This window comes from Phyllostomus hastatus, unplaced genomic scaffold, assembly GCF_019186645.2.
Source record: "Phyllostomus hastatus isolate PE091 unplaced genomic scaffold, TTU_PhHast_1.1 phas_contig_152, whole genome shotgun sequence".
Lineage (NCBI taxonomy): Eukaryota > Metazoa > Chordata > Mammalia > Chiroptera > Phyllostomidae > Phyllostomus > Phyllostomus hastatus.
In genome coordinates, this window is record NW_025333622.1 from 15660272 (window position 1) to 15673842 (window position 13571).

Sequence of the window (13571 nt, forward strand, 5' to 3'; positions counted from 1 at the left end):
AGCCCACAGCCTCTTCCCCACTCTGAACACCTGAGCCACATCATTCCCAGCCACTGACATGGCCCTCCTCCTGCTCCTCATCTCCCTGTGCTGGCTCCTCCAGTCCCCTTGGCAGGGGCTCCACATATGTTTCCGCTTTATCATGAAGATAGAACCTGAGAAGTAGTATGTGCAGGAGTGTAGTGTCTGATAGGTCTGACTTTCCTCAGGGTCAACTAAAGGAGCGTGCCCAGCCATGGAGGTCTATGGTAGAACTCAGAGAATGAGGAACTTTTAACTGTCAGGTACCCTCCCCCTTCCTCATCAGATTTTTCAGTTTAGAGTTTAGAAGTGAGGCTTTCTAAAAGTGAATGGCTTCTGTTAACTAGAGTTCCACTATCCACTTGGAACAAGAGGTCCGTAGGGATGGCCAAGGGGACAGCAGGAAAGGGTCTGATCCCTGGTGACCAGGGAGCCCCTTATTGGCTCTGGGCCAGCTGCCTCTCTTACAATGGGGAAAAGCACACTTTTATTTAAGTCACTACTCCCAGGTCTCTCTTAATCCCAGTCTGATGCATCAGCTTTGTGTAAATCATTGCTGCCTACAGGCAGGGGCTGGGAGGGGGTCCTTGATGAAGCTATAGAATCTTGAATTACTAGTCGGACTCCTTTTAAAAAAATGGGGCGGGGGAGAGGATAATGAAGGGGGTGAGAACAACAGGAAGGAGGGTGAACAAGTTTGGAGCAGAGGGGCTCCATCCACAAAGGGCCACCCTGGACAGGCCAACTCAGGGTGTCAGGGCCTTCAGGGAAGCACTCAGGCAGTGCGTCTGCTGGTGGGGGACAGTGCTCATTCCCTTCACATTTCCCAAGGATGTGATTGCTTTCCCCATTCCTTACCCAGGAAGTCACCTCTTATGCTCTGGGGCCCCTAACTCTGGCGTGGGGTCAGGGCCTCACCTTGCTGTCCATGTAGGCTTCAGTCCAGATGATGTCGTGGTCATGATTGATGACCATGGGGCGGCTGAGCACATGCAGGTACTCCATCACGTTCTCCTGAGCGTCAGCCAGCGTGGAGATCTGTGTGTAGTAGCCTGGAGGAGGGGATGGGCCATGTGGGTTGTGGACAGCTGGGTGCTCCATGAGTAACTCCTCTGCAGGGCCCACACTCTCCCCAGCTGCTGATGTCTCATGGCTGAAGCACTGGGAACTGCTTTCTCCAAGATTGTCCCTTTTCCAGGGAGCAGCCATGGACCAGTGGCACTGATGGGGATTCAAAGGCCCAGCTTCTGCTTCAACCTCGGAGAACTGTCAGGGACTGTTCCAGCTCCAGAGCTGACACAGAAGCTGCAGGGCCCCCAATGCAAGGGCCTTTGGGTCAGCCTCCCTCTCTCGCAATGCTGTTCTCCTTCCTTCCTTATAAGGGGATCCCCTTTTGCATGCAACTCTGTCCCAGGGTCTACTTTCAGGGACAGGCTGCAAGGCTCTGCCACCTACCTTTATTGTTGCATGCGATCCACTTCATGCGGTCTGCAAAAGTGACTTCTCTCCCAATAAGATAAGTGAAAACTCGAACCTATTCCACAAGACACAGACAGACTCAGCAGCCATAATTCCCGGTGGTGAGTAATGTTAACACAATTTATGTGAGTCTTTGATGTCTGTCTGTCGAGTGCTTTGCCCACTTTGCTTCCTCCATTCTCACTCCTTTGGCTCAGAAAGGTCCCTGGGGCCCAGGCTGTACTGGGACTGGCCAGGGCAGTTTTCGTGTCTCACCATGATACTCGGGTCTCTCCCCCTGAGCCCTCTTGCATGAGTCCTCTGTGCCTAGAGTCACCGCAACTTTGGAACACCAGTCTGGGACATTTGAATTTACTATTGGGCTAGTGGGTAGACCATTTGAACTCAGGGCAGGCCTGCCTTTTGCTCCCCATGCCCTGACCCCTTCACCCCTCTCCTGCCACCAGAGAGTAACCTTGCGGTCCGGCCAGTTGTATTCCTCAAACACAGGCTCATAGTCCTCCACAGCTCCGTCCGAGATCAGCATGATGGCCTGGTTGCAGAGGCTTCCTTGCTTGGCCTCTTGGGACTGTGCAGGGGAGGGGTGGCTCCATGACTACAGGCTAGGAGCTGCCCTCCCCATGCCTCCAGGCTGTCCCCCACCCCTCCACTCTCCTTTGGCTTCCTCAAGGGCAGTACCTGCTTCAGGATCTGGAAGGCTTCCCTCAGGGCTTGGTCCACGACCCCCACCCCTTTAACCATCAGGTCATCCACCAGCTGTTTGAAATGCTATTGTGGGTAAGAAACCAGAGGCATGTCAATGGATCTAGTGGGCCAGGGACTTAATTTCAGAGGTTATTTGGAGCTACTTGCCCAGAAGGACATTACAGTTGGACTCTCACAGCAGATGCTCTCAAATGCCCCCAAGATAAACTGAGAGTGTGAGCAGCTGGGCACAAATCTATCCCCATTACTGGAAGGAAATGCCAGTGTGGATCCAACCAGAGTGAGGAGGCCAGCCCAGACCAATGCCCAGGCTCCCAGGTCCCCAGCAGCCTCAGCATCTCAGCTCTTCCTCCAGTGGTGTGGAGATGGCCAGGGGTTCTGTGGCCAGGGGCTCCAACTTAATGCCAAAATTCAGAGAAAGCCACACCCAAATTCCCCAGACACAGAGGGAAGGATCTCTCCCTTGGCCTTTGGAAAGGACTCAATAGAGTGGATTTGAATTTCTCCCCCTTCTGAGGAAGCCTCCTTATGAAAATTGCCATAGTGAAAAGGCCCAGGGGGAGGCAAATTGAGTACTGGCTAATCCACAGAGTAACAAACCAGTCCTGGAGAAGTGACATTTTCCTCAGATGGGAGGTATCTGAGGAAAAGGCACACTATTCGCTGTGATAGGCAGGCAGCGTAACCATGGGGGCAATTTCCTGAGTGTGTTTGTGTGGGTAACTGCAAATGAGCTTTGTCCCTTTCCAAGTGCCATGGGAATGAGGGAAAGGGGCTGTCAGGCAGCTGCACAGATGACTCCTATCATTCCTAAGCAGAACAGGGGCTCCAAAGCATTAGGCACTCACCTGATGTGGAAACTCACCTCACGGTTGTCTCGATTGGCCTGAACAAGGATCCCTTTGAAACAAGGCTCGATGTAATGGATGTAGTCATTGTACTGTGGTTGCAGAGGGCAGAGAGGAGGGGGGAACAGACAGGGTCCATTTGGAAAGTCAGGGACCAGTGATGAGGCTCAGACAACTCACCAGGTGGTCAGGGCTGGAGTCACCTAGGCGCCTGTGTATATTATCTTGTGGAACCCTATGCTACAGGCAACTTTTCTGAGTACAGAGGTGGGAGTGCAGAGAACAGCAGGGCCTTCACTCTAAAAATTCACCCTCAAGTTTTGGTCTTGGTTCATTTTCTCAGGTGTCTGAATCATGCCTGTCTCCTAGGGCACATAGAGAATTGCAGGTTACTGAGAGAATTCCTCTGGTCTCTGCCACCGAGACCAGACCAAGTGCCTTCCATGGGACTCTCAGAGCCTTCCAAGTATAGACCCCTCCCCAGTGTCTGGGTGAAGGGATTAGGAACTGTGCTCCTTTTTCTCTTTGCTCTGCATTTATGAAGAGGGTCCTTCAGCTATTGACAGGCTCTGAGGGAGGTACATCTCCACTCTTGTGTGGGGGTGAGACCTGTTCCCATAGAAGTACTCTCTCTGCTGCAGGTCAGGAACAAGGATGGGTTGGCAGTGGAGATGGTGAGCACAGGGTCCAGGAGTGATGTGGGTGGTTAAGTGATGCAGGCCTCGGGGAGCAGCTCAGGGATGAGGGGGCCATTCTCTTCTCCCCAGGGTGGCCATTTTAAAGTTAGACCATTTTGCTTTGGTATTTCTTTATGAGGTAAATAAATCCCACTAAAGATGATCATTTTCAGCCATTTGGCAGGCTGGTGGAGGAAAGTCTTGAATCAGATAGCCTTCAAACCGGTACCCACGTGGCTGTCAGCTCCCACGCCCCACTTCTCTCATTGCATTTGGAAGCATTCTCCTAACTTGTCCTCTTTTCTTCCTGTTCTCTCTCCCAAACTTTACCTCTCTGGGGGCAGAAAGAGCTAGGAAGAGTTGCTGTGAAAGCAGGACCAGGATTTGTTGGTCCTGTCTATGTGTCCCACTACTTTCTCCTTTCTCCTGATGTGTCTGGATTTGGGATAAAGGAAGTGGGAGAACTGGGATTGTTGCAAAGCAGGAGCCCAGGGATCACTCGTCCTATAGCAGAATGCAGAGGCTGTTCAGGGATGGGCACCAGTCAAGAGCACATGGATGGGATGAATCAGGGTTTGCTCAAGGCCAGTGCTTCTTCATCTTTGTTACATCCCAGACTTACCTGAATTAATGAACCCTATGGACTCAGAAAAGTGAACATACACATAATTTCAAAAACTCTACGGACCTCTTGCAGTCCATCCCTGGTCTGACCCTCAACTAGGAGCCCCAGCTGCAGAGGAATTATTCTACAGCATGAAGCATTGTGTGTTTGTAGGTACAGGTCATTACAGTGCAGGTGGCAGAAGTTTTTTTTAGAAACAAGGGAGAGTTATTCAAGAGTAGGAAGGCACATTTACCGCAATGATATTAACAAAGTCATTCTCTCCCAGTGTGTCTAAGATGGTGGAGATAGTATGCTTGGCTATTGTCATCCACAGCCCCTTCATGCTGCCACTCGTGTCCAGCACAATAACTATGTCCTTGGGAGAAGTAGCAGCTTGTATGTACCTTTAGCAGAAAGAAAGGGACAGGTCAATGACGGGAAGATCAGAGCCAGAGCAACCACCCAACCTAGTCTCATTATTTCTGTTTGTATTCAGTTTAGATAGGTGCCCCATTGATGCTAGGTTGTATCATGTTCCATAACCAATTAGCATAGTTCTAAAATCATTTGGGAGCAACAGCTGGTCATGTGCGCATCTAATGGGCCTGTCAGGTGCGAGAAAGGTCAAGTTTTGCTGGTGACCTTATCCTCCATGTTTTGAACCAGCCAGGATCCTGGAGGGGTGGGCAGCAGGAAGGGAGACAACTGGGCTCTGCCCTCAGATTCTGTTATAAATCTGCCTGAGGAGGGGTGTGGAAGGAGAGGACAGCCTGGCAGAAGGTGGATTTGGAGATAGCCCAGTGTCCTGGAGGGAGCTGAGGGGCAGGAAAGACAAATGTGATTGGTCAGGCAGCAAGGACACCCACGGCGAGAAGGAAGGAAGACAACTTCCTGCTCTTGTGTTGGGTTAAGGTTCAACACACCTGAGACCCTTGGACTGGGGGGCAGAGACTGGAGGAGAATGGTGCAAGACTCAAAGTGTATAAGATGGATGCCAGCACCAGAGACCTCCCCCCAGGAGCTCTTACCAGCCACGGTTCCGGCAGTCGAAGGTGATGACTCCATTCTCATCAGGCGTCCATTTGATGCCTGGGGAAACAAAGGCTGGTTCTTTCACTGGCTCAGTGAGTCTGGTTCAGAGCCCCTGGAATGCCATGACCCCCAGGGAAAGCCAGCCATGGACCTGTGTAGCAGGGTCTAGAGTACCCTGTAAACAGAGGCAATAGGCAATGGGGAGGCTGGATCGATGGAGGGACACTTACCACCCACTCTCCTCAGATTCAAAGTTGGGGTGACTTTCACAGTAGGGCTCCTAAATACTGTGCCTAAGATTCATTTGTGAACTAAGCTTCACATTGAATTGTGGAAGGGGAAGCTTCAGGAAGGCATGACTTTTAACATCCATTACTATCTGCCAAAAGCGTAGACAGAGTGTTGAGAGACCCAGGTGCTCTGACTCCTAGCCCATCTGCCTCCAGTCAGGTTGCCTGTTAGTGCTCACAATCCTTCTTGTTAGCTGGCTGGGAGAAATGATTTGGTTGCAAGACTATAAGCTCCTTGAGGTCAGGGATTCCAAGTACCCACACACCTTGTTTTATTGCCCTTGCTTTATGGCATTTCAAAGGTGCTGCATTGTTTACAGACTGAAGGCAAGGCCTTTCATCAGCAAAAATATTAGGACTTGCTCTCTTGAGAAACTCACTGTGGTGGTCTGGAACTGAACCTGCAATATCTCCAAGGTCTGCCTATACCTGGCACGGTGTCTGACATGGCACTGAGAAGACCTCATGGTCAATAAATATTTGTCATATAAATGAAACAACAAATACATGAGTATTAAAGATCTTGCCTTGACCCACTAGCAGAGTGCTGGGGTAGATTTTGTTCTATTCATCTAATCAAAAATTGGGATAAATGCACACAAAGCACAGGTAACACTGACATGCTCCATGATAGCATCCCTATTTAAAAATAGTGATTGGGAAGAGTGGGTTCACAATAAGATATTAAAAATAATAGGTGAAATTATATTATGCTGTGTTTGGGCTAGAAACCCCCCCCCCCAAAACAAAACTGTGGCCATATCATGAACGTCTAGAAGCTCTAAGGGATCTTCCTATTCCACAGCAATTAGACTTCAGATGAGATATACACCTTGAGGCATTGCTGGTCTGTCAAAGGGAGAAGTTTGCAAGGATCAGGTCATGCTACCCAAACCAAACAACTAGGGGCAGAGTTCCAAGGGGGAGGGGCAGGGACCAGAACAGTGAGGAGGCACAGGCTGGCAGTTCCCCTGGAAGCAGGATGGAGCCACGGGCAGAGCTGTGTGGGGGGAGACTGAGCAGCATGGCTCTGACATGGACCTGCAGCAGCTGGTGAGCAGTAGAGTTTCCTAAGGCCACATTCCCATGGCAGCATGGTTGTGAGGAATTTGATCCTTGAACAATAACAAGAAACAGAAAGAGAGTCTGAGGTTCTGGGCTCTGAAGCAGAACATTGAAAGGTGGCTTTGGTGGTTCTAGGTGGGGGTACCCTCGACTCCAACAAGAAATAGAAGTGACTCTTTTGAAGGGGAGCTTTTCAAATCAGGCCTGTAGGGATCCCACAGATTACAAGCAGCATGACCTCACAAACAAAGATTACCAAATATACTAGAAACAGGCCCCTATGAGTGAGAGGCAGCAGCAGCAAGAACTACCACATGTATCCTTCTAAGGATTACAGGTGTTGGAACTACCAAATACAAAATATAGGATAGCTATTTGGAGACATCACAAGAAAAAATATACAACAAGAAATGATTAGAAACAAAGAAACAGCCTTTTAAATACAGAATTTTTGTAAACAAAAAAAGTTAAACAAATAAATGCATAGTGGATTATTCACAGGTAAAGAAGAATATTCAATCAACAGGACAAACAAGCAAGCAAAATATAACCAGAGACATTGAAATAAAGAACAAACTGACAGTAACCAGAGGGGAGGGAAGGGAGATAACAGGGGAAAGAAGGGGAAGGGTCATCAAGGAACATGTGTAAAGGACACATGGACAAAGCCAAAGTGGGGGAGGATTGAAGGTGGGAGGTGGGGGTGACTGGGGCAGAGGAAAGTGGTGGCAGGAAAATGGAGACAACTGTACTTGAACAACAATAAAATGATTTTAAGTAAAAGAAAAAATCAGGCATTTGAAGGATTTGTCCAGAATCCTGTGGAAGCTAAAATAGGAAGATTTAACAAATTTCTTACTGGAGACATAGAAAGAGAAAAGGGAGAACACAAGGAAACACCATGGTTACAAAGACAGTGACAGGGAATGTTCTGGAACTGATGAAAATATGAACCCACAGATCCCAGGAAGCACAGTATATCCCAACAGGATAAATAAAAAGATGCCCACTTGCAGACACATAGTAGTGAAGCTGCAGAACTCCAAAGGGAAATAAATAAATAAATAAATAAATAAATAAATAAATAAATAAATACCTTGAAAGCAGCCAGAAAAGCTAAAACATTTACTTTCAAAGGAAAAGCAGTTAAACTAATAGCAGATTTTCTCAACATCAGTGGAAGCCAGAAGGCAGTAGAACAAAGTTTTAAGGTCTTGAGAGAAACTAATTGTTAATTTAGAAATGCATATCCAGCAGAACTGTCACTCCAGAATGGGGGTAGAAGACTGCAGTGTTGTTTTCTGAATTCTCCTTGGGGTGTCCATTCCCCTAAGCCATTATCTACTGTAAGCCGTTTCTCAGGGCTGTGTCACTAAATGGAGGCTCAGTCCGTCACTTGTCTCCAGTAGGAAAGAAATAGGATTTGACCTTTCCTGCTTAAATAGGAAATTACTTGTGTAGCTTGCAAAAATAAAAAAGAATACCTTCAAATTTTTGAAAAAAGATGAGGATAATATAAAACATGTGTAGATAACACAAGCTGAAGCAGCTTAACACTAAGAGGCCTGCTACAAAGGAACCTCTGGAGATTTGCCTCAAGGAAGAGCTGGACCTTGGAAAGACAGCTGGCAGTGCTTGAAGGGGCGGTGGGCAAACAAAATGGTAAATGGCAGTTAATACCAAACAAGCAATGTTTGCATCAAGTAACAGTCACAGTATCTAGTTTGTAGGGATAAAAAGGGAAAATATTAGATGACAGCAGGATGGAAATCAGTGTGGAAGAAGGAGATGCAAGTGAAAGACCTCTAAGTCCTTTCTGATTGAAAAAGGGGTAAAAATATTGCTTAATTTTAATATTTTGTTAAATATTCCTGATAAGGGGTGATTACTAAAAGAATAAAAATAGAAGAATAAGTTCTAAACTGAGAGAAAGAAAAAGAGAATTAACAGGAGATTTATCAAAAAAAGTTTAATCATTAAAAAAGATAAAAAACAAGAAAAAGGAAACAAAAAAGAGAGGGACAAATACAAATGATAAGAATTACAACAAGCATGTTTAAATATATCAATACAATGAACGTAAATGTGCTTAACTTGCCAACTAGTAAAAGGGATTGTAATTTTGGATGAAAATTTAAAAGCTATAGGCTATTTTCAAAAGATATGACTAAAACAAAATGACATAGAAGTTTGAAAGTAAAATGATAGGAAAAATATATATCAGGATAATCAAGAACATGTTGGTATTTCTTATAATTATCAGTGAAAACAGACTTAAAATACAAAGTGTTATAAGGGCTATCAAGGGTCAAGCAGACATAAAATCAGCAAAGACATAGAAAATTTAAACAGTATAATTAACAAGCTTATCTAATCACACATGCAGTTTTTCATCCCACAAGTAGAGCACACATATTCTTCTCATATACACACAGAATATTTATAAAAATTAATGACATACTAGGCTACTAAATGAAATCTTAACTAATTTCATGTGATCAGTACCACATATACCATATTCTCTGTCTACAAAGCAATTCAGTTAGAAATTTATCATAAAACATAAATATAAAATCCTTATATATTTGGATACTTTAAAACACACTTTTAAATAACAAAAAAATAAAAGATGAAACCACAGGAAAATTTAAAAATATTTAGAAACAAATGATAATTAAAATAGTACCATAACACTAAAACCACAGGTAATAAATTTCTGTGTATTAAATGACATCATCAACAGAGTAAAAAGGAAATCCATGGAATGGGAGAAAATATGTGCAAACAATATATCTGATAAGAGGTTAATATCCACAATATATATAAAATCCCTACAACTCAATAACAGAAAAACAAACACATTAAAAAATGAGCAAAGGACTAGAATAGACATTTCTCCCAAGAAGATATACCAATGGCCAAAAAGCACATGAAAAGATGCTCAACATCACTATTGTTAGGGGAATGAAAACCAAAACCATGATGAAATACAACTCACATACAGTAGGATGGCTACTCTTAGAAACAAAACAAAACAACAAAATAACAATGATGTAGAGAAATTGGAATCCTTGGGCATTATTGGTGAAAATGTAAATTGGCACAGTTACTATGGAAAATGGCATGGAAGTTCCTCCAAAATTAAAAACAAAATTACCATGTGATCCAGGAATTCCACTTCTCAGTACATCCATAAAATAACTGAAGGCAGGGTCTCAAAGAGGTATTTGTACATCCATACTCATAGCAGAATTATCCACAATAGCTAAAATGTGGAAGCAACTCAAATATCCATTGACAGATGAATGAATAAACAAAATGCATTATATCCATACAATGGAATAGTTTTCAGCTTTATAAAGGAGGAAAATTCTAATGCATTTTACAACATGAATGAACCTTGAGGATATTACACTAAGTTAAATCAGCCAGTCATAAAAAGACAAATACTGTAAGATTCTACTTATATGAGGTATCTATAGTAGCCAAATAATAGAGATAGAAGGTAGAATGGTGGTTGTCAGGGGCTGGGGGAGGAGGGAGAGGTGAGCTACTGTTTAATATGTATAGAGTTTCAGTTCTGCAAGATCAAGAGAGTTCTGGAGGTGGATGTTGGTGATGGCCACACACCAACGTGAATGTATGTAATGCCACTGAATCATATACCTGAAAATGGTTAGAATGGTAAAATTTGTATGTATTTTACTATAATAATAAAAAAACCCCACTACCAATCAAAACTTGTGAAATGGGGCCAAAGTACAGTTTCTAGGGGTAATATAGAGCCATAAACTCTTATTTTAGAATCAAAGAAAGTCTACAAATTAAAGCTAAGTGTTCAGTTTAGTAAGTTAGGAGAAGATACAACAGAATAAAAGAGAAAAAGAAGATAAAGCTAAAATAGGTAAAATAAAAAACAAAGAAATAATACAAGGCAATCAAGGAATACAAAAGATGATTCCCGAAAAGACAACAAAATAGTGAAATCAGTAGTAGATTGATAACGAAAAAATAAATAGTAATACAAATAAAAGGGGGACATGATTATAGATACAGTGAAGATTTAAAAAATAATAAGAATAATAGTTTCATGGACATAGATTTGAAGACTCAGATGAATTGGGTGGATTCTTAGAAAAAGTATTTTATCAAATTAAGAAGAAACAGAAAGTCATATTTGTCTTACAAGTATTAAATAAATTGAAGTGATAATTAAAAAATCTTCCCATAGAGAAAACATCATGTCTATATAATTTTATAAATAAAGTCTGCCAAGCTTTCAAGGAAAATGTTATTCTAATCTTATATAAACACTCCCAGAAACCAGAAAAAGAGGAAATACTCCCCAGTTTATCCAATGAAGCTAGTATAATTTTGAAAAACAGACAAAAAGGGCATGCAAAAAAGAAAAATTACAAGACTATTTCACTGAAAAATATAGATGCAATAATTCTAAACAGAATATTAGTAAACTAAATCCAACAATGCACAAAAGACTAGCATACTGTAATCAAGTTAGGTTTACCATAGGAATGCAAGGATGGGTTAATAGAAATTCAATAGATAATTAGGCAAAATTATCTATTATCTTCTTCTGTGAAATGCCTATTATCTAATATTATCTAATAGGCATTTCACAGAGGAAGAAATACATACAACAAATGACATATAAAGAGTTGCTCAGTTTCACAAGTTATCAGAAAAATTCAATGCCAGATCACAATGAAATATAATTTTATACTAAGAAATTATTAAAAAATTTAAGAGTTCACTGATACCCAGGGTTTGAGAAAATGTGGATCAACAGGTTCTCTTATTCATTGTTGGTGGGAATATAATTGGTACAAGCATTTTGGAAAACAATTTGACATTTCCTTGTTATAGATGAACAGTCTTATGTCTTAGGATCTAGCAATTCCATTCCTGGGAATGTGCCCAAGAGAACCACTTATTAGACTGTTCATGACAACACTGTTCATCAAAGTAAAAAACAAAGAAGAAAAACAAACCTATGAACAATCAAGATAGGATCAGGAGGATGGATAAATGGATATATTGACCTCAAGGAATATGATACAGGAACAAAAATGACAAAATATAGCCATATGTGACAACCTAATGAATCTTGGTAGTATAATATTGAATGGAAAGCAAGTTCTAAAAATCTACATCAGAAACCAGTTTTATAAATTTTAAAAACAAGCAAAACAAAACAATATATTGTTTAAGCAGATGTATGTGTATAAACATAAGATAAAACTAAATAAGTAAACAGACAGCCAAAAAACACAAATACAGTGATAAGCTCATAATTCAGCTGTTACCCAGTCAGTTGTGGGGATGGGGGAACGAGGGGGAGGAGAGGGTGAGAGAGAGAAAGAGCACATACATAAATAGAAATTGTTGGTAGTCTAGTTTTTGTGTTAGGCCTGCATGCATGCATGGGGATAGCACACTGTGATCAAGATTATAGCCAACCCCACATTATCTACCTGAGGCTGATATGTATCTGTAATGTGGGTATGGGTGAGAAATACTCTCTCTACTAAGATGATGGCTCACACCTGGATTGTGTTATTTGCACACAACTTGACTTCTCTGGAAACCTTGATGTGGCAAGAATATATACAGGAATTGTACCCTGGAGAAGACTTGATAGAACTATGGGTTGTCTTTGAGTATTTGAAGGGTTGTTACACGGAAGAGGGATAAACTTGTTTACTGAGGCTCCAGAGAACAGAAGAACCAATGGCTAGTAGTGGGTTTGGGCAGAGAAACAGGAAGGAGCAGGCTAACTAATGGAAGACTCATGAGCTCCAGGGCCCCTCTGTGCTCCTAGAGAGAAGTTGGCTTTTCTAGTCTGAGCACACAGAAGGGTCCTTTAGGATCTTTCTGATTTTCTGTCTCAGGAAAACAGGGCAATGTCAAGACTTTGGACAGTGTGCTAAAACATAAAAATGTGTTGGAGTAAAATATGGAGGTGAATTATTTTAAATGGGAAGTTAAAAAAAGAACTTTCACAAATTTTGTGGTAGATTTTTTGTTTTATATTTTTATTAGTAGACAAAGGAGCTTTCCCCATCATATTTGTTAGGTTGGTCACTTATCACATCATGACCCATGATATCTCTACATTGCTACCGAACATGTTAAATTGAATGTGCCCCATTTCTCCAATTAAGATGTAAACTTCTTAAGATCAAGAATTGTTTTTATTCTCCTTTGCATCTTCCACAATGATTTTCATAAGACAAGGGTTCAATGTGGGCATTTATTGGCTGATTACCTTGGTGTTTCATTCATTCACTCATTCAACAGCTCTTTGTTGAAAATGTGCATATCATGTTGTGAAGAGTGTCAAAGTGTGGGTTGGAGGTGTCTTTGGATAGCAGGGTCAACTCCATTTACCAGGGGTCTGAGTGACAAGGTCTATCTTCAATACCCCTATTGCCTTATTCCCAGAGAAAAAGCCCAGAGGACTTGGAGATGCCTGTCATGTCCTTACCTGGATAGATCCTAAAGAATCCAGTTGAGCTGCCAAAATATTGCCAGGTCAGTGTTGGATCTCTCTGGAAGTTCTCCACAAAAACAGTGTTCAAGGCTTCAGACATGTAGACTCCGTTTAAAATATCTGGGTCTAAAGGGTGAGATTGTAGAAGGAATTGCAGGGGATACTAAATCAGGAATAACAGTGACCAGTTCTTTACCCTCTAAACACACACACTAGCACATGTGCACACACATGCACATACACATAAGCATGCACACACAGCCTGCAGTGATGTAGTTCATAACTTCCCTCTCACATCCTCACGCGGAGAGCCACACTCACACTCCCAGCCAGGAG

At 42.7% G+C, this 13571-nt stretch overlaps 1 protein-coding gene across 10 annotated transcripts in view; it reads right to left on the reverse strand.

Moving 5' to 3' along the window:
- The window catches only part of CACNA2D4 (calcium voltage-gated channel auxiliary subunit alpha2delta 4), a 126136-nt gene that overhangs the window by 101040 nt on the left and 11525 nt on the right, over nucleotides 1-13571 (reverse strand). For 9 of the 10 annotated variants that reach the window (XM_045830600.1, XM_045830602.1, XM_045830601.1 and 6 more), the window contains 8 exons: nucleotides 13230-13361; nucleotides 5366-5426; nucleotides 4591-4741; nucleotides 3071-3145; nucleotides 2179-2268; nucleotides 1955-2068; nucleotides 1477-1555; nucleotides 940-1073 (listed from right to left, as the gene is read on the reverse strand). In XM_045830600.1, the coding sequence (XP_045686556.1) occupies nucleotides 940-1073; nucleotides 1477-1555; nucleotides 1955-2068; nucleotides 2179-2268; nucleotides 3071-3145; nucleotides 4591-4741; nucleotides 5366-5426; nucleotides 13230-13361 (836 nt within the window). The remainder of the gene's footprint in view (nucleotides 1-939; nucleotides 1074-1476; nucleotides 1556-1954; nucleotides 2069-2178; nucleotides 2269-3070; nucleotides 3146-4590; nucleotides 4742-5365; nucleotides 5427-13229; nucleotides 13362-13571) is intronic. The other variant, XM_045830605.1, reaches the window with a different exon arrangement.